The sequence below is a fragment of the Pimephales promelas genome, chromosome 15 (genome assembly GCF_988280905.1).
Source record: "Pimephales promelas chromosome 15, fPimPro1.hap1.1, whole genome shotgun sequence".
Taxonomy (NCBI): domain Eukaryota; kingdom Metazoa; phylum Chordata; class Actinopteri; order Cypriniformes; family Leuciscidae; genus Pimephales; species Pimephales promelas.
This window is the reverse complement of record NC_142783.1, coordinates 32,665,688-32,687,778: the sequence shown is the minus strand read 5'-3', so window position 1 is coordinate 32,687,778 and position 22,091 is coordinate 32,665,688. Positions and strand designations below refer to the sequence as shown.

The 22,091-nt window shown below is 37.1% G+C and overlaps 1 protein-coding gene across 3 annotated transcripts in view; it reads left to right on the top strand.

Annotated features, from left to right (window-relative positions):
- The window catches only part of LOC120464132 (CAP-Gly domain-containing linker protein 4), a 99,694-nt gene that overhangs the window by 22,655 nt on the left and 54,948 nt on the right, over window positions 1-22,091 (top strand). For 2 of the 3 annotated variants that reach the window (XM_089120564.1, XM_089120562.1), the window contains exons 8-14: window positions 1,344-1,479; window positions 4,552-4,683; window positions 13,748-13,930; window positions 14,819-14,956; window positions 16,964-17,087; window positions 19,605-19,672; window positions 19,819-19,894. In XM_089120564.1, coding sequence (XP_088976690.1) covers window positions 1,344-1,479; window positions 4,552-4,683; window positions 13,748-13,930; window positions 14,819-14,956; window positions 16,964-17,087; window positions 19,605-19,672; window positions 19,819-19,894 — 857 coding nt within the window. The remainder of the gene's footprint in view (window positions 1-1,343; window positions 1,480-4,551; window positions 4,684-13,747; window positions 13,931-14,818; window positions 14,957-16,963; window positions 17,088-19,604; window positions 19,673-19,818; window positions 19,895-22,091) is intronic. The other variant, XM_089120563.1, reaches the window with a different exon arrangement.

Sequence of the window (22,091 nt, the reverse complement as noted above, 5' to 3'; positions counted from 1 at the left end):
TATTTTAAATCAATGCTGTTCTTTTGAACTTTCTATTCATCATAGAATTTGGGGGGGAAATGGTACACGACTGTTTTCGACATTGAAAATAATAATGTATGTTTTTTGAGCATAAAATCAGCATATTAGAATTATTTCTGAAGGATCATGTGACACTGAAAACTGATGTGTAATAATCAGCAACAGTAATGTTGACATTTTAAAATATATTAAAATAGAAAACAGTCATTTTAAATTGTCATAATATTTCACAATATTACTGTTTGTCTTTTTTTTCATCAAATAAAGCAGCCTTGGTGAGCACAAGAGACTTCATTTAAAAACATACAAAATCTCACTGATCTAAAACTTTTGACCGGTAGTGTATGTTGGGAGAACATGTACATCTGTCTGCTTCAAAAATGAAGGAAATGTGTGTACTTGCTGGTCCTCACATATAATATAAGGACAGGGGTTACGGATGCTAGTGTTCAAACATAACAGGTTTGCTGTGATTGATATTGATCGAAGCCGTTGAGAAATCAGATTTAATAGAAACAGGCGCACACCCCCACACATGTTCCACAAAATGAGAGTTGTCAGAAAGAAATCACTTCATGCACTGCTCCTAGCAAAGAACTAAAATGTCAGTGAATAGTATCCTAAAGCTGCCACCCAATCAAATCTGTCCTACATGCCCACCAGTAATCAGCTGGGGCTCTCAAACCCATTTGCAGTGGGTAAGGATAATGGCGGGAGTTCAGAGACTAGAGTGCATGCTCTGCTTTCTCCGTGCAGAAATATTTCTTTTACATGTTTTTGTAGTTTTTTGACCTGCTCTCGCACTCGCATACCTAGACAACAATTTATCCATTAATAAAATCCTCCACCGCATTGGGACTAAAGTAAGCAGAGTGCCGGGAATCTACAGATTGGCTAATCAAAACCCCATTATCTTCAGGGATCCTTGGTGCCGCTGGCTTTCTTTGATCCCCATTTTACTTTTAACATTATTTTTTTCTAAACTAATTTGCCTGTTTATGAATGTCGGCGCATACAAAAACAAGGGCGGCCTGTCGACTGAGCCTAAATATGTGTGGATGCACTTGTTTGTTTCTGGAGTAAAGAAGTAATCACTTTCCATTGCCCTCCGGAGTACAGAGCGAGATAAAGAGAGCATGAAACGGGTTTATTGAACATGTATTATCACCTCGGCAGCCCACGCGGCCAGAAAACTATTACTCACACTGTCCCCCCCTCTGTTTCCTACTGTTTCTGCAGGATGCTCTCGTGGTCCCAGGATTAAATGCTTTACGGAAATGTGTAAATCTTAGTTTAATCTACCCTCTGGTTTGTTTTGTAAGGTCGGGACTCTGCGGTTTTGCGGTAGTACCGAGTTTGCTGGGGGTCTTTGGGCAGGGGTGGAGCTTCACCAACCAGTGGGCAAGAATGATGGATCGGTAGCTGGCGTCCAGTACTTCACCTGCCCAATTAAACATGGTAAGAGTTTAAATGTGCATGTTTTTCTCTTATTATAGTTACTTGCAAAAGGTTATGTTAAATCATTTGCTAACTAGTGTAATGCTAACATTACATTACAACAAGCTAGCCAGGCACAACACAATTAGGAGGAGTCATGTCTGTTCTATGTTACTCAGAATTTTTTGTCTTAACCAGCTAACCAGACTGTGCACAAATGTGATACTGTGAACCAGTGTTGCCAGATTGAAAATATCAAAGTATCGTACCAGAAGCTCAAAATTATCGTATTTGGAAGAAAATGATCGTACACACGTCAAAAGGGGGGGGGGGGGGGGGTTATATAATATATAATCTATATTAGATTATAATCTAATATAGATTATAACAATATATATAATCTATATTATAATATCTAAAATATTAAATATTATAGATAGAATATTATATATCTATAATATTCTATAATACTTCTCTGATGTTCTGTAATAGCTTCCTCTGTAAAATACTATAGTATTTTTATAAAAGGAATTACGTAATATTTTGTATAATATTGTATAATATTTTGTCCTAAAATATTACAAGATTCGTTTTTCCTAAGGGATGTCTCATTCACATTAGCGTTATCAGCTTAAGGTTATCAGCTCAATACAGAGTGAGAGTGCAGTCTGTGAGAATTCGGATTCTTTCAGCAAAACCCCTCGGCAATTTCGAAGTTACTACTGATCACCGTTTTACAAAAGGATTAATAGTTTGGAGTGAAGGTTACGTACAGTTGTTAAGTGACAAGGTTTTGTGGACTTACAATAACTTATATCAACTTAGTTGATTGAGTTAGGCTTATGTTACCAGTAGCTACCGCGATGTCTTACCTGGAGATTCAACCAGATAATAGTCTGGAAACGACACCTCCGGCCATTTGGTGGGTCATTGACCCAGTTTTTAATTAAATAAAGGCAATCATAACCTATTACAGTTCATTTTGCAATGTACCGTTGCCGGTCGGCAGCCGTCAATGACTCGCAATATGACATTTTTGTCATTCAAATACATACGCTGCTTTCCCCCACGCCGACCACGCCCCCCAACTATGACGCGTTGCCGAGAGAGTCGACTGGATTGATGACGGGTGCGGGGGAGACGCACACACGCAGTCTCTCCCTCATACCGTGCTCTCTCGCCTTCATTTTCTCCTCACAAGCATGACGTAAATCAACAGCTAGATCAATAGAAGCACTATGATTATGACCCCCGATCACAAAAATCTGAAATTATCGTACATTATGGGATTTTTTTCATTATTGATCGTACATCGTACAGAGGTCAAAATTATCGTACAAATACGATAATTATCGTACATCTGGCAACACTGCTGTGAACCCAGGTCGATAACTATTAAACATAATGTTTACTAACTAGCTTACCAGGTGAAACGTGATGAAAGGTCAAGCAATAAATCATCTCTTTTTGAGTTTTTGTCTAAGCCAGCAATTGTGATAAGTGAGGTATGACGATATTTGAGCATAAATAGTAGGTTTACAAACTAGTTGACAAGTCCGATTCGCGAACTAATGACTCCTTTGAACTGATTCACTTTAATGAATGGTTAAAACAACTGATCTGTCCAACACTGAACTCAATAGACATAAATCGGAAACACTTTGCAATAATGTTCCATTTATTAATGTCTAGTTAACTACATTAGTTAACATTCTATTAATATTAGTTTCTATCCGGATTCACTCCATGTCAAAACCACCCCAGTCATTCTAGAATGATTAATTCTTTCCAAACAGAGCTATTCAAGTTAGGGCTGTCAATCTTCCTCTACAATACTATTCGAATTCAATTCCTTGTTTTATTTAATATTCAAATATTATTCAAATATTAAATGCTAAAATTTATCTTATTATTAATATTTACGACATTGCACATGCTTATGGATCGCCAATGCCACTATGTGATTGTTGTTACACGTTCAGTCCACTAGAGGGACATCAAATACACATTTTCTTTATGCTGAATACGGTTGAAGCGCTTCTGATGGTTTTCGGCTGATATCTCCACGAAAACACCACCAAAAATTCTGAAACTCATATCGTTCTTTTTAGTTTGACTAGAAGGTTCCAACAAGCTCGATGCGCACAGAATCCGTTGAGATATTTGCGCTTTTCGCTTTACATGTGCTTTGGGGGGCGCAAAAATGTTGTTAAACATTTTTGACAGTTGTTATGATTATACACCATGGATAACGTGCCCACTTGTGTTACGATTCAAAAACTTTATTGTTCATCAGACGAAACAAAGGCATTTCATTTTCAAATGCGTGTAAGCCAAGGCGGCGAAAAGGCAAGATTGCATATAAAAGACAATTTTTTTAAATATACATGAAAAGCAATATTCGAACAGTAACTTCAGCATCCGAATAGTATTGATTTTTTTTTTTTTTTTAATATTCAAATTATATTCAAATTTCGGAATTCTTTCCAACAGGCCTAATTCAAGTCATCTGGTGAAATTATTTTTGGAGAAAAATAAAATATCGCAATGGCATTTTTTGCCAATATCGTGCAGCCCTAATCCTCGCTATGTGTTTTCTATACATCGGTAAATATTGGTATCGGCTATAACAGCAATATTAATATCGGTTATCGGTATCGGCCACAATTTTCACATCAGTGCATCACTAGGTCACATGCTTGACACAATCATATATTGTTATATACAATGATAGGTTCTCTAAAAATGTTACAATGATCCTTAAATCCTTGCATTGTGTTTTTTATTTATGTGGCACATGTTCGGACAAAAGTTTGCCATAATTACGATATCGGCACACATTGCTTTTTCACATTATTTCACACAAATTTTATAGAATCTTCACATATGTATCACAATTAGCCCAACGTGGATGATCATATCATAAGGTCATTGGTGATGCCCAACCCCTTATTTTCATTTTTTTTTATCAGCTGGGCATTTGTCATTGGCAGTTTTCATGTTTTTCAATTCTTTATCCGCTTACAATTCAGGTCTTGCTTTCTTATCTGTCCTCAGTTGCTAACAAAATGATTTCTCTCTGACCCTCTCTAGGCATCTTCGCCCCCCTCTCCAAACTCAGCAAACTCTCGGAACGACGTAAAAACAGTCCCCGCCAGCCCTCCGCTCCCGTCCCCCACCCTAGACGAATTGACTTGGCGCGGGTCACGTCCAAGGTCAACACAGGTACATTTCTCACTGACCCGGTTGCTTAATGACCCTCTTTACAGCTCACAAACCCAATATCAGGAGGAACCCAGTGGCCACCACAGACACAAAGCTAATTACCATCCCAGAGGACCCGCTTGATAAATAAACTTACACAAGCGTGAACAGCGATAGTGGTGATAAAGCTGTTGGTGTTACCGCTTTATTCTGTCCCCTTCGGGGTTGTAGTGACAATAAAAAGCCATGTGAGCACTGAAGAAATGGAGCAATCATTGAGGGAGCTAACGTCACTTGTGTGCCATTACAGCGTTCACCCTAGGGGCCGTTTACACAGACGTGACACCCACCAATGTGTGGAGTGAATCACTCTAACATGCATAAACTCTCTTTTTTGTCACTTATGCACATGAAAGAGGACAAATGACTCATTTAAACTTCTCCATTATCATCCATGACAGACAAGCCTCAGAGGGATTTTCTACAAGGGAAGTTGACATTTTGAAAATTGGACATGTTCTGTAGTGAAATGCTACACTTGCTCCTCTAAAACTATTTTAGCATTAGCTCATTTTGTTTTAGACCTTACATTAATTCAATAACTACATGGAATATTTATACTAAAAAAAAAAAAAAAAAAAACTAGCGCTGTGACATTCTGTAGGGGAAACGTGCAGATCATTGTATTATTCACTCAACCAATTTGTTCAAAAATATTTATACATCCAGTTACCAAATACCACTTTTTTGGTTAGCAGACTAATTGACAATATTGCCTAAAGTTACACAATATTTAATTTCCTTTCAATTTAACTTTTTTCTAAAAATCTAAAACTGCTTGGCTGTTGTTATCTAAAAGTCATGCTGATCTCTTGCTGACATGATGCTACTTAAATATTCATCATGAGTATTATTATTTTCATATAACCATAGTCTGGCCCATATAAATTGTGAAAAAGCTCATTTAATCATGACCAGTTGTAGGATCTGTATCTATAAGTCTAAAATTGTGATATTGATGGGAAAAAAAATGTATTCAGCCGATGTTTTTGATATTTCGAAGAATATCAGTAACCAGACAGTTTCTGGTCTCATTGACTTCCATAGTATATTTTTTTCCTACTATGGAAGTCAATGAGACCAGAAACTGTCTGGTTACTGATATTCTTCTAAATATCAAAAAATCATCTGAATACATTCGAAAACGGTAAAACTCGACTGTTTAACTCTGGGGGAGTGTTAAAATGAGCCTATTTCCAAAAAAAAGTGGAGTATCCCTTTAACATAACACACCCAAATATGCTGTACGCTGCCGAGACTGCCGACACGTTATCATAATATAAGTCTGCAGAGAGCGATAGTGTTCCCACACAGGCTTCCATTAGTGCACTAATGCTGATGAACAGCAGTTCCTCTCATCACCTCCTCTGTTACACTAGAGACTTGCCCTTGCTCTGTCTGTGTGTTGGGGGGTCTTTACTCCAGATTGGTGTACATTTGTTGATCTGTTTTCCTAGACAAGCATTTCCACAGTCTTCCTCCAGGGCTCAGGTATTGTCCACTCAGACAGCTAAATGCAGACATATGGATCTCAATAGCTTTGTGTGGCAAAAGCACTTTTATGGAAAGCCCTTAAGGCATTGCGTTACGAAAAATGCCTTTTCTGCTTCCTCTCATACTTTTTTTTTATTTGATTGTTTTTTCTTCCCTTTTTGTTTTTCTCTGTCTGTCTGTACTTTTAGTGGTTCATAACAATTTAGTGGCAAAGTTTGTGTAATTCTCATAAAAACTATTCAAAATCAAATCATAATGTCTTAATGTTAATATTATTGTCATTATTAAAATTATAATGTTGTCTTAAGCAGCAGTGCTTACTCGTTTATCAAAATGAACAAATCTTTTTCTGAGTCATTTGGTTCGTTCAACGAACAAAACGAACAAATTGATTTGGAAAAAGATTCGTTCATTTTGATAAACGAGTTCGAACCGGAGAGTCACGAACGCACATCACAGAACAAAGCAAGGCGACCAATTGAGCTTATAAAACTTAAACTTTGTTATTTTTTTATTAAATGAGTGATCGTTTCGCTTGATAAGACCCTTATTCATCGTCTGGAATCGTTGAAAGCCCTTTGAACAGTTTGCAGTTTGCACTGAAACTGTCTTTTGGACCCTGAACCGTTTGGTTCCCATTGAAGTCCATTATATGGAGAAAAATCCTCGAATGTTTTCATCAAAAACCTTAATTTGTTTTCGACTGAAGAAAGAATGGCATGGACATCTTGGATGACATGGGGGTGAGTAAATTATCAGCAAAAGTTTTTTTTTCAAAAGTGAACTACTCCTTTAAAACTTGAACTAGCAAGTGACATTTGTTTTTATGCTTTAGTTTTAGCTAACTATAGTAGTCAGTTAATTATCCATTTTATTTATTGCTTTTATTATTATTACTTTTGAAGGGAGAGACCCAGACCCATTTTTCCATATTTGTGAATAATTAATCACTCTTTGTAATGAATTCATGGACTTCAATTCATTCACATCTTTTCAAAGAGGCACAATAATATTTCACCCATTCACCCACTGTTTTTTTGTTCTTAAACGTCTTAAACGTGTTCCTCTATATCTGGTTTGAGGACTCAGTGTTGAGTCACGCTGTCTGCATTAAAACTAATACGCACATCCAAGGACGGACACCGAAGCCATGCTTTCTTGAGCACTTGTGAGTCACTTGTAGACCGACTTCAACTATGACGCACATTCAAACACATGATTACCAAAAGGCCTCCGCATGCCGTCTTGCACCTCCAACGTGCTCACAATAACCATATCCAAGCAATGCATTGTGTTTATAATGACTCTTTAATGATGTCACTGTCCTTTCAGCCACAGCTGAAGAAACCACATCTCCATGGTGTCCTCTAATTAGAGCCGTTTCAAGGTGTTTTTTCCTCTCTTTTTTATTCCCGAGGTGATTTGAATAGTGGACCTTGGTGTATTTCTGTGTTCCCTGTTGATTGATTGTCCAATGAAGCCAAGCTTAATGAGCAGTCCTCACTTCGGTCTGAACAAACAGGCAGTAATTTGTCATGGAAAGGAACGGGGGATAGAAGTGGTGTGTTTGTTACTGCTCTAACCCTTTATATTGTATCTGGTTGTGCAACAATCTCAATTTTCTTTTGAAGTAAACTTGATATTTGGCGAATGATCGTTTATAGGGGTCAAAAAATCATTCGTAAAATATTACACTGTTAATAAATGCACATGGAAATATGTTGGTTGAAAACGTGATTAGTTAGGTTCACCCAAAAATGGAATCAGTCCAATGTATTTTATTTTTGCAATAAAAATAGAAACCTAGCTCGCATTAAAGTCTCTAAAAGTTCAGCCACATAATTTGCAAACTGAGAAAACTTTTTTTATATTTGATTTGAAATGATGTTTTGTTGATTTTAGTATGATAAAAGGCTATTTCTTTGAGAAATGTGATCCATAAAGACAGATGATGAGCCTAGCGCGGGTTTAATGGTTTTGCTTTAGGGTGGCCCATAAATGTTTTGGGTGGGCTGCATAAGAATGACTTTCATAAAATGCGGCATGAATGTTTTACTCTCATTTTTAGCATCTTTAAAACACTCACGTACTACATTTAAATGGACTGAACCAGATTTCATGGACTAATTCATTTGCATTTTGCTACTTGTGGTTCTTTAGTGTTTATTTCGTTCAGCACATCACAATGCACAATTTATGCAGGCTTTATGTTTTAATGGTGCCGAAATGGCTTGTCCTCAAGATTCAGCTTGCCAAAGTTAATTAGGACTTTTCAATGGAAAATTCTATTTAATTGACATAGCATATGGATTGTTGAGAATAAATATGTTCTAAATTTATTCCTGCGAGTCTGAGAACGTATTGGGAACTAAAAGTGTTTGACTGTCTGCATGAATAATGTTCCCAAACATTATCTCTGAATACTTTATACTTTTCATGTCCATCTCTAGTGTTGCAGTCTCAGACGTTTTTAAAGCAGTCAAAACATAGATTAATAAATAGAACAAACTTCTATATAAGCATAACTGGTAACACTTTACTTGAAGGTGTGTGCATAAGACTGGCATGACACCTTCATAACCATGACATACATATGTCTTGAATATGAAGAAAGGTTTATGCATGTTTGTGACAACTGTCATTAAGTGTCATTCGCTCAATAATGACATTTTGAATGCAAATATGACATTGTTTGAGATATCTTTGTTATGACACCTTCACATAAATCAATACATCATAACCTGTCAGTGTCTTTGTCATGACAATTTGACATTAAATGAAGTTAAACTGTCATGTGGTTGGCTTTGACATTGGCTGTCATGAGGCCATGAATATTTTTCGTGACCTCAACTACAGTGGTACTAATTGAATTTCTCATTAAAAAGTTATAATGGCATCATCATGACAGCCAATGTCAAAACCAACCACCTGACAGTTTAATGTAATGTTAACCAATGAAGCTAGGTGGTTTCTTAAGTTTGATAATTGTCATGTTAAAGACAGGTGGTGTTGTCTTAGTAATGTCAAGTTGTCATGACAAAGATACTGACAGGTTATGACGTATTGGTTTGTCAAGGTGTCATAACAAAGACATCTCAAACAATGTCATATTTGCATTAAAAATGTCATAACTGAGCGAATGACACTTGACAGTTGTCAAAAACATGCATAAAACTTCCTTCATATTCATAACATGTCATGTCATGATTATGAAGGTGTCATGTTAGTCTTATGCACAACCCTTCAAGTAAAGTGTTACTGAATAACTTTTTTTATGTAGTGTTTTTGTAATATTGTTTAAATATTAATTGGTGGAGGAATTGTTAATTGTGATTATATTATTATGTTTAACAGGTATTTCTCATAATTCATATTGCTTTCGCCGTTTTAGATTTTTTTTAATGTATTTAATTAAATACATTTAATTGATTTTAAAAATATGTTTTGTTTTTAGATACTCCACTTTATGAAAACTCCTTAACCATGTTAAAGTCACTGTGAACACACACTATATTTACTTTAATATTGTACCTGTAGATCACCAGCAAGACCTCTAGTGTAGCCAAGTACACATTCAACATGATCTACAGTGTGTGCTCTGCTTTATTAATAGCTGTCTGTTTATGCAATATTATTCCAGAGTTAATATTGAACTGTTTAGTCTTAATAATGTTTGCAAAGGTCAGGGATGACACCATCTTGGTTGTTTTGGTGTTCTCACTGTGCATATATTAGCATTTTAAGGGATCCTTGGGGAGTGTGTGTCGTAACACTCCAGTGGATGTGACTTCTTTAAGCGGGCCTTGTGTACGGCACTAATGATTCTGATGCTTTTGTTTTTGTGCTGTTGAACATGATGTACATTCCCTGTTTTACATGCTTCATACGATTCGGAGCAACTGTGACCTCGAAATTCAAAAAGTATTTGTGTATACTTACTCAAAATGTAATTGCACAAGCTAAGACTATATCAAGTAGCATCTGCAAACAGACATATTTCTCCATTACTTTTTGCCTTACTCTATCTATAGATGAAGTTCATGACATTAAAGTTGCATTAAGAGATTTCCGAGAAACACTGTTGATATTTGAAATCAGCCCAAACAAACACAGCTCCGCCCCTAAAATGCACAAACACACAATGCAAGAGTGAATGTCTCTATCATTGCTGAAACCAAGCAAAATAATGATTTATGAAAAATGAATTGAACAAGGAAGAACAAAAATGAACATACAGTTTACTGTGCTGTTACTAGAGCTAACATTACAACAACAGCATATCTTGGTTCTGTGAAACAGCAAAACCAAGGGTTCTCCAGTGTTGGAAAGCTTTTCTAATATTAATGCTGGTCCTAAAGCTCTTGCCTGATCATAACCCTTCTTTTTCCAGTGATATTCATCTGAGCTTTTCTTTTTTTCTCTTTCTACAGTCCTCCTTCAAATCTCACTCTCTCTCCTCCCCCATCATGAGTGGACACGCCCCCCAGTGCTGATTGGCTACAAGCCAATAGATCACCTCCATAGAGGGTGATCTCACTCACAGAATGAACACATAGTGTCGGCCATATTGATTTGGAAGCTAAGCTAGCAGGCTCTTGTTCTGTGGAGAAAGCGGAGTAGTCGGGGTTACCATCCTCTTTTTCCCGGACATGTCCGGCCGTCGATGTCTTGGATTCATGCAGTCGCCATTCATTGTTTACATGCACAGCTTTTGTTTCAATCTAATTGAATTCATTCGGATGGGTGAATCTGAATGTAGTGTTTACATGAACGCTAAACAAGTGATCGGTTGATGTGCGTTTTAACATTGCTAATAAAATTCCCGCTCCTCCATGAGAGATACGAGACCGGTGCGTCTCACAGGTGTCGCTCATCGGTAATCACGCCACCGGCCTCGCGCCGTTCTCCTCACTCGTCCCACGGTAAACATGATGAATGGCGACTGTAGAACGCAAAAGCCCAATCCCGGACATTTTGGGCGATCTCGAAACACATTTTCGGGCAGACTCATCACGGAGACTCACTAGTAGCCTAGACTTGTTGTTTAACTACTGCGCTCTGTTACCGGTAGGCGTGGCCTCCTAGGGCAGCGAAGCAAGTGCATTCTGGGAGTTGTTGTCTTTCATCCACATAAGCCAAAAATACATTTTCTGTCTTTTCTCAGTCTAGAAAGCTCCAAATTCCAAAATAATTTCACATTTCTTCTACATAAATGACCCATTTTAAATTCACATTCATCTTTCCAGAGGTGAAGTATCCCTTTAACTATGGACTGCTGGGTTTGTTAATGTTTGACAACCTGAAAAAGGAGCAAAGGCTTTTTGTCATTTTCAACACTATGTTGCTTCATGCTCTCCAAGAGCAGTAAAAAGATGATGTCCTTCAATTTGAATTCTTTCTACATTCCTCCAACACCACTGCCATTTTCTAAATGAGTGTGGTCCAACACTTTGGGTTTAGATATCTTTTTTGGACTTTTAACACCAGACTGTAAATTCCAAACGTCTTGGCTATCACTTATCATTTAGCTTCCAAACTTGTTTCATTAATGAACTCTTTAGCCCATGAAGGTCTGTGAATATGATGGCTTAATGAGAGACCTCATTTCAAACTGCTTTCCAAGAGCTGGAAGGTTAAAGCTGCTTCTCTCATGTGGCCTATTTCTTGGTCATTTAAGTGCAGTAGATAAAGTTTGTAGGTCTTGTTAGATGTCTGCAGAGCTGTGCCAAGGCTTGGGCACTTTTCCATGGTTCCATAAGATTAACATTTGGCTGGAACTCAGACAGCCTTCAAAGACTACATTTAAAAGGGCTGGAATGCTTAAATAATTAAACAAAGGGACTTTGATAAATGTCGGTTTCTGGTATGTTATTGGTAATTTGGAGTCTTATTAGAATTTACTGAAAGTGCAACAAATATGAACAAACCTCTTACCCTACAGTATGTATTAAACTTTGGCATGAATCTCGTCCTGCACCGTTTGAGCCGTGGCCATGGATTAAATCAAACTCAAATCAAGTTACTGCTCGTTGAGGAGATGATATGTTTCAAAGCCACAGGCTCATGATTTTCTTCTAGCAGATGATAAATAGAAGACCAAACGCATATGCTTGCATTGGAATATGGATCCGAGCCATACCTAGAGATTATATCATATATCATTGTTATATCCAATCAGCCATATCATAGCTATCTTTGAATTATTATTATTATTATATATCTTTAGACCAACGAGGTAATGATTTTGCCAAAAATTCTGACTGAACGTAGTGTTATTTTGGCCACTTTTCCAATAATGTTGGAAATAGAATATCACTGTTATTTTTCTAGGAACGTTTGAAGTTTTGTCATTCAGCCACAAATAAATGGTTTAAAATTCACCCAGTCAACTTGGAAGCAAATTGTTTAGCAGCATTCTCATAACATGTCACTTGACCTTTAGATGTTGCCAGGCCTCAATTTCTGTCAGATACTTGCCTGTTCAGTTTTTATATCCATTTTTCTGTGAATAAAAGGGCTTTACTCACCTGTTTTTTCGTGCTAATTATTTAGTACGTTAATCACTGGTTAATTACTTAATTTGTTTGACCACTTAAATGGCATTCATAAACCTTAGCTGGATTAAATCTAGTGTTAATTCATGCTTCTGTAAATATGAATGGCAGCTTAATGAACATTTAACATTTGTCTAATCAAGGGGCATTCATATTGACAGCAATATGCGGTGTCAAAGGGGCCAAAAGTCAGTTAATTTAAGTGAGAGCTTACAATATTGGTGACAATTAACAGCGCGGGGGTGTTAAAGTCTAGCTTAATGCAAATGATAAGTAATACTACGTTGCGAATACCAATAGGAGTGAAGCACATGTGATCTGCCGTGCATTAGATAGTGTTTTCTAGGCAAGAAGAAGGAAAAGTTAATGGTATCTGGGAGCAATTTTCTTGTTCTGTATAATTCGATTCTGTGTGATGCATGAACAAAAAGATTTTCATGATCATGCAGAAATTTTCCACACATCAAACTCAAACTCAGACTTACTTTGAATGCACTTTACTGCAATTTCTGTGCACTTTCACCTCCAGAATCAGTGGCACCTCCACAGTTCTGAGAGACTAGAGTATACAACTGTATTGCTGCACCTTGATTGCTAAGGAAATCCCAATCATCAAGCACATCCTAAACTAGGTGGCGCAACTATATAACTATATAAACCTTCTATATCCATCCAAACAAAGTCCATGCATAACAAAACTTGGTATAGACATCAGGAAATTAGGGAACATGTCAAATTTTGTCAAAATGTCATTCTGTTCGTAGAGGCTGCTAATATCCAATAAAAGTATCATACATTTCCAACTTTATGATCAGTGAAGTCAAATTTGTCATGGATTTTCTTGTTTCCACCAAAAGTGTGTGCCTGTAATCCATCTTTAAATTGCATCAATTGTGGAAATATTCTTTTTTTTTTTTTTAAATCTGCTTTGTTACAGTTCCACTCTGTCCTTTCTCACCTCTTTTGTGTCTGCACAGGTCTACTTTCACGCAGTTGTTCCACATCCTCTTCTTCTTTGGACTCCAGACAAGCTTCCATACGACCACCAAGACCACCACCACGACAGAGACCACCTATGCGCTCATGGCAGGAACGGACTCCTCCGAGCACCAGATCTACTCCTCCGCCCTCCCGTTCCCTCACCACCACCCCACACTCTGGTACATTACTTTTGACCATCAATAATTAGCCTTGAATGTTTATTTGTAAATAGAAAAATCCACCATCATTATGACAGTCAACCCTAATGAGGGATCAGGTTCCAAACACCACATCTGAGCATCTTGCATCACCCTCAACTACAAAGCCTAATCCCAGCAAATAAATGAACATAAGTGAGTTATTTTATCAAAATAATAAAACTAAAAATACTTAGGCCATTTTTCCACACGCCTGGCGTATGTTTTCAATGGGAGCGCCATTTGGTGGACACACGGCCTATTCAAGCATTATCCCTTTGCCGAGTCTTTATACATTATTTGCATTGTGTAAAGATATCAAAAAACAAGCCATGGGAAGGTATTTTTTTATGTAAGTAACTGGAACATTTCTAACCCAATCGTTATTACGGTAACGATTGGGTAGTCTCTACCAGGTTTTGAATGTAAAATGTGTGATGTTTTTAGATGAATATTAAAGGGATAGTTTTGAAAATTAGCCCATGATTTACTCACCCCGAAGTCATCCTAGGTGTATATGACCTTCTTCCGGACGAATACGATCGGGAGTTATATTAAAAACATGTCCTGGCTCTTCCAAGCTTAATAATGGTAGTCAATGGGTATATTTTTTTGGAAGTGCATCCATCCATGATAAAAGTGCTCCACAAAGCTTTGGCGGGTTAATAAAGGCCTTCTAAAGTGAAGTGAGAAAAATATCCATATTTAAAACCATATCGACTAAGATAACTACTGTAGCTTTCGACAAACAGCCGAATGCAAGTCGACTAAAGCCAATAGAGTAGCATACTTTTGGGTGAACTATCCCTTTATTAGTGCATTTAGAGATTATGAGATGTTTTGAAATGTGATTTTTTTTTTTTTCATCAGGAATTTCTCACAGCAGGACCCCTTCCGTCAGCAGCACAGCATATGAGAGCTCAGATGTGCATTTAGGGGAGCGTGTATTGGTGGTGGGACAAAGGACAGGGGTTGTGCGGTTTTACGGGAAGACCAGTTTTGCTCCAGGTATGACACTATCGCCTTTCTATCGCTTTTCTTTCACTACAACCTCCTGCAGTGTGCGATAGCTCAGGAAAGTGTGCTATGGGTCGGGGTTAATTGCACATTTAGAGATATTCAATGGCTACTCCTTTGTCAAAGTACTTGGATCCTTCTCCTTTATGTAACCTTTGGATGAATTAAAGCCATATTTCAGTAGCAGCATAAATGTTTCAAGATGTCTAATATCACACAATGGATAAAGAAACTTTTTATAAATGAGTAAAAAAAAGGCCAGCCACTCAAATTCACTTAATGTGCACTTTACGTAGGTTTCTGGTGGGACTTTATGTCTGCTACTCTTCCAGGTCTTTAAGTTGAATGCAGCAGTTTTTAAATGTGCGCCGTATAAAGGTTATCCGCTTAATGGAACTGGTGCTCAGGTGAGCTCAGCAGTTCTTCAGCACTGGGAAGTTAGTCACTGTATTTACTGCAATACATTGGATATTTTGCAGAATTTCAAGGACACTCGTTGTATTTCAAGAACCTTCAGCTACATCCTTTTTTGGGCTCAGATTATAGAAATGAAAAGGCATGCCAAATAAAAGAAATGATAAGATTGTAGCAGTTGTATTGTAAGTAGCATGTTAAAATTATGAAGAAAAAAACCATGTACTTGTACTCAAACATGTGATTGAATATTTATGCCCGATTGCTGCTGGTTCAGGGTTTGGAAAACAAGAGTAGCTAAACTATTCCCATAAAAAGCCTTAAAAGGCGTACTCTAGTCTGCTAATTAATTGCCCCTAAGTGCTGTTGAACTCCGCTCTGACTCTGAGTTTTGTGTGGAGAGCACTTTCAGGAAAAAAAAAAAAAGCTAAAAGCAGATTTGGAGAGAAGTCAGTGATAGCTTACTACAACACATATTATATTGGCCAATGCCATTATATGCACAGAAGGGACAACATGTAATAAAGTACATTATGCAGTCATGGTCAGAATTATTAGCACCCTTGGTAAGCCTGTGACAATAAATCTGCATTTTTAATACTTGTGATCCGATTTTAAAAAATCACCAAAATCGAACCGTTCGTTGAAGTAAATTAATTGAAAAATGGAGGAAAATCTCTTTATGAAATATGTTTTTTTCTCCAAAACACATTGGCCACAATTAATGGTACTAATTTATTCAATATAGTTTGTAATCTCCTTTTTGTAAGTAAACAGCTCTGATATGCCATACCATACCATATGCCTTTGAGGCAGTCCATCGCATTACGTTTTCATCAATCCACAGGATATTACGTGTATTATAGCTGTGTGGGCATTAAGCAATTTACCAAAATCCCATGTTACTAAAAATTAAGTGATATTAAGACCGTATTTCTAGAAAGACACTCATCGAGTACATAAAGACTTGGAAGTGCCCGGTATTGAACTGAAAACTAATATCTTATTACCAAATTATATGAACACAAATCAATTCTATTTCAGGCAGAATGAGAGCTATTACTTCCAACCCCTGCTAAGGTTGACCATTATTACACTTCTATAATGAAACACATGCAGCATGAAGCTTGACAACTTTTTCAACTGAACGATAGTTGCTTATGAAGGCTTTGGACCGCTGGAAAGGAACCGAACTTAAGTGGCAGTGCCCTCACTTTCTATTTTCTCTATAAGAACGTGGATCGTGCCATTTTATTGATAGGGTACCTTAAGGTGAAATCCATCTTCCTCTCAATGTGACCTTTTCATCTGCTATTCACACATTTATAGAATACAACTCACCCTGTGGTTTGTTCTTTGTTTACTAAAAAAAGCAACTGTTTGTCCCTGCATTACAAAGCATCACAAAGCTTTTGAAAGGAATAACTGGATTTACTCAAATCGCAGGATTTGGTATTCGTTTGTTTGGGCTCGAGCTGTACTGAGAGATGACAGATTGGAGATTGTTTACCAAGCTCAGGTCGGCAAGAGAATCGCTACATTTCTCAAAACGTGTGTGTGTGTGTGTGTGTGTGTCCCTGGCAGGATTTTGGTTGGGGATTGAGTTGGACAAGCCGAGCGGGAAGAATGACGGATCAGTTGGAGGAGTGCGATACTTCCGCTGTCCTCCTAAACACGGAGTCTTCGCCCCACCCTCACGAGTTCAGAGGCAAGTGGAGAATTTGCAGAGTCTTATTTCTGGCATCTTGCTGACTTTTAGCGTGATTATTTCTAGTCGACTGTGTCTTTGATTGTTGAACTGAGATTTCGACCTTTCTGTACAGAAGCATTAATAAGATTGTGCATCGACATTTGTAAGTCATTTCTGCATGAGAGATGTAACGGTCCCCACAGAAAATAACCGTCCTGCCCTTGTCCTCAAAAGACATTTACTTTGGCATCACAGATACAACTGTTGGGATACTTTTTGGCAATTAGACTTCTGGCAGACAATAACATTTGTGAAAAATTCAATAGTATTTAAAAGAGGAGTCAGAAGCCTTAGCAATTGCATAGAAATGCCCTGGGAGCCACACACCCTATACTGTAGCAGGGGGCTGGTACTTCATAAAGTGTAGTTTATAGTTGACTTTTACTTTAATTTGACAGGAAAGGAATTACTTCCTTTCTACTGTCTTTTAATTAAATATCCAGCCTTTTTTTCTTTGTATCCCATTTACTTTTCTCCAGTCAGTCTTCCATTATGACTTTAATCCTTCCCATTGACAGCGGTCTGCCCTCCATTTGTCCCTCTGTACCTTTTACTGCCTTTATTCTCCTGCCGGTTATTCAACAAATGATCAGTGTTCGGATCTTCTCCATCTGTCATGAATCATATATTCTTAATTCAGAACCATTCACCTATGCCATATTCCGCTCTTTCTTTCCCATTGTATTTTTGTAAAGGGTCTGAGCGACTGATAAGCTCATTGTTCTAAACGCTTTCTTTCGTTGTGTCTTCTTAATTAACCCTCGGGACGGCCTCAGACACGCCGGCAGAGAGATCCCACCCGCTTCCATTCATTTTGTCAGAGGCTCTTCAAATTGAAATAGCCACTATTTATTTCTTAATGCATTTTCCTTGTTTTAAAAGGATTCGACAACCAAAAATTAAAACTCTCTCTTTCATTTACTCTTACATTTACTTTTTTTCTGTGGAATACAAAGAAAGATTTTTTTAGAAAAACAATTCATCTCTGTAAGTCCATTTAATGCAAGTGGATGGAACCCTCAAAGTTGACTCTTCAAAAACCACACAAAATGAACACGACATGACCCGATCAATGTCTTCTGAAGCGAAACTATAAGTGTGTGCGTGAGAAACATACTAATAAAATGAACATTCTTAGAGCTTCCGAACAAATCTTTGGGTTGCGGACTGGCGGGAAAGTGTACCCGAGGTTAACTAGTGAGTCAGTCGGATTTTAGGGAAAAATACGGTCTATTGGAGATGTCCAGTAGACGTCTTAGGCGCGTTGAAAGAACACCACAGACAGTGAAATCACCATGGGAAAATCTTATAATAAAACTGGGAATTGTGACAAATGTGATACCAGATGAGCAGTTTATCTATATATCATGTCTTAATTTCTTTTATAACTGTTTTAATATTCCCAAAACGTATCTTGCCGTGCCTAATAATTGAAACTTATTATAACCTTTAAAACAAAACGTATAAACTAGAGCTGTTGTTAAACGCGTTATTAACTGCGTTAACGCAAACCAATTTTAACTCGATTCAGTTTGTTTTTTTACATGCTTTTGCAACAGGATGCGCAGCACTGCGCTATGAAACCCATTAATATCAATGGCTAAACCACACACCGTGGTCAAATTTCAAAATACTGTGACGATTACCAGTCCACCCAATAGAAACTTTTTGTGTAATCACCTTCTATAAAATAGCCTTCTAATGTTGTATGGTTTTTAATGATGGTTCGCAAAGATTACAGGAATAATAGCAAATATATTTAAAAAGAACTAAAACTCTTCAGGTATGCTGAGATGATTTGATGTTTTAATAAACACCTTTTATAGTAATTTAGTCTATACTAATATCTATACTACAAGCGAACGTCATAAGTTGACCTCAGACAACAATATAATACAATTTAAAAAGCCAGTTCATGACCCCTTTAATGTAAAAACCAAGCGAACGTCATAAGTTGACCTCAGACAACAATATACTGTATATATAAAAAAATAAAAATAAAAAGCCAGTTCATGACCCCTTTAAATTTCGAATATGACCGAACTTGACCCTCAGCCCCACATCCTCTTGATAACGCCTCCTCTAATAGGGTTTGTTGGGAGTCAAGTCAACGTGTTGTCGTCTTCAACGATTTACTGCAAGCTCAGATTTCCATCAAATTATGGAAGTAAATTGTGTTTCATGTTGTCTTCAAAGTGTTGTTACCTGTCCGTTGGAGAAACATTCCCCCCGTCCTAACATGTGATTTTGTTCCTGCTATATATTTACATGTCAAATTGTGTGCGACAACTTTGACAAGCATTTGTCAAAATAAACCCATGTGACTGTCACTATTTTGAAGTGGTAAATTTGTTGTTTGACAGCTACCAGAGTATACGCATGGGTAAAATAATGTGTCTTGACAGTTTTCTGCCAGAGCATCAGTCGTGCAGTTGTGGAAGAAGTAATACTGAACATTCACTTTGTTTTAACTAGCAGGATTCATGGCTCAGTAGACTGTCTGTCAGAGCTGTCCTCGTCTCGGATGAACTATTCCTTCACAGGTGAGCCATTCCTGCTGTCTGATTCCCTCTCCGCTGTCAAATCTTGTATGACTGACGTATTACCTTTTTTTTTTTTTCATATAAAACTGTCGTTTTTCAGATATTTGGTCATTTTTCAGTGGATGTTTGTGTGTGTTTTATTAAAGGAATTCGACGCACTCTCAGCACTTCCTCAGCCATCGCTACTCAGAGAGAACCGAGTCGTAAAGGTCAAGCAAGCAGGTAGAAATAATGTTAATACGACTAACTTTTTTCAAGTAAAGATTTTTTCACTAGCAGTTGTGGCTCGGTGGTTTAGTCCATGTGTTACGCATACATTGACCCTTGGTGCTCGTGATGGAGAAATGTTGGTTTGAGTTATATTATATAATTGTTTGTCCTCATTTCCATTATTTATTTATTTTTTATTTATTTTTCACCAAAATCTAAAGATGCCCAAATCTCAAAGGTTCCTTTAGTTTCCAAAAAGGCACTTTTTGGTAGAAATGTATGTAATCATTAGTATTAATTAATTCTGAATCTGAGAAAGGTTTGTACAGTATGTTACTTTAGTATTATTAATATTATTATTACTGAAGCCGAAATTGAAAATAAATCTCATGTAATAGTCAATCAATTCATTGCATTTTTGTGTAAACCAACACTCAATTAAAAAAGGGTGTAAACATTTCAGTTGTACAACTTTTAAATGTAAGTTGTTTATTTAAATATAAACATTTAAACAGTGGCTATCATCACTTGTTTCATGACATATTTATTTAAACATAAATAATGAAGACAACAGGTTTAGTAAAAATGTAACGACTAATACAGTGTATATATTTAGCTAAATTAGTTGTTTTATTTCTATCTGACACCGATTTGGACATTGAATGGTTTTCCTGAGGTAGATGTAACATTACGTGACCTATTGTTCACCAGCTCTTTTCTTGACTTCTTTCTTCGGTTGAAACACTGATAAACACTTTAAAATAAGTGTAAATTTCTAACATTACCGAAGTTTAATAAAAGTAGTAGTGAATTAGCTAATTTCAACATTTACTAATACATATTTTTGTATTAGTAAATGTTGAATACATACAAGAAACATATCTCTTAACATTAGCATCATAAACTAACATGAATGATGAATGTATAATTAATATATTAATATTTTCAAGGTTCAGTATTGTTTTTAAATTTTTGTAATAAAAGTTCAGCACTTTTTCATGTGGTATGTTAGTTTTCATTCAGTTTCCATTTTAAAAACTATCAGTTGATTAGTTGTTATTGTCCTGGGTGGTCCTAGTTATCATTATCGCTAAAATCCACTATCGGTCGACCTCTTACTTAGGCCGTGTGTCCACCAAAGCGTTTCAGTCAGCTGAAAACGCCAGACACTCTGACCCCATTTACACCTGGAATTAAAATGCGATCTGTATCCAGATAAGTTATCCGGATAATAAAAAACGCATGTTAATGCAAGGTGTAAATGCGTTGTGATCGGATCGTGATCGGATCTGCCTGACCACATCTGGAGGTAGTCGGCTCGCATTGTGTCCGGATCTTTACTAGGTGTAAACGCAATCTGGTTGTTGAAACCACATATTATGTATATTTCACTCCTCCCAAAAATGCTAAAAAATAAACGAGTGAGAGCTTGTTATGTAGGCAATATGTCATGTTATAGTCAGATATTACGGCGCTACTGCGACACGCATCACCGCAGATGAGCAGCTGAGCGTCTATTCATCGAGCCAACGTGCAAACATCGCAAATAAAAGTGAAAGTAAGTCACAGACGCTTAACACACGATCATCTTCAAGTAAAGAAACGAAATTATCTTACCAGCGCTGTTGCCACTCTCTTATTGATGTCTTTGATTTGGAAATTAGCTGATGATCAACAAAATGCTGCTCATATCTGTTGCTTTTGATGGTGTGCAATCCATTAAATCTGCATATAATGCGGGAGTTGAAGATCGGATTTATATCCGTTTTGCAAAAACACATTTATGTGGCCAGGTGTAAATGGAATCGGTACTTATTTTCCGGATAACTTATCTGGATACAGATCGCATTTTAATACCAGGTGTAAATGGGGTCTCTGCTGAAGACGCCGTGTTTGGGTGCTTAAAGGGATAGTTCGGCCAAAAATGATATTTAACACATGCATTACTCACCCTCAAGCCGTTCGAGATGCATATGTCAATCGTGTTTCAGACGAACACATTTTCAGTTATTTTAGAAAATGTATTAGACCCTTCAGTGGATATAATGTGAAGAAATGGGGTCCAGCTCCTTCAAGTCCCAAAAATGTGCATACAACATTCACAAAAGTAATCCATCCGGCTCCAGTGGGATAAACGAAGGCCTTCTGAGGTCTAATCCGTGCGGTATTGTCGTAAAAATATACATATTTAAAACTTTATAAATGAAAA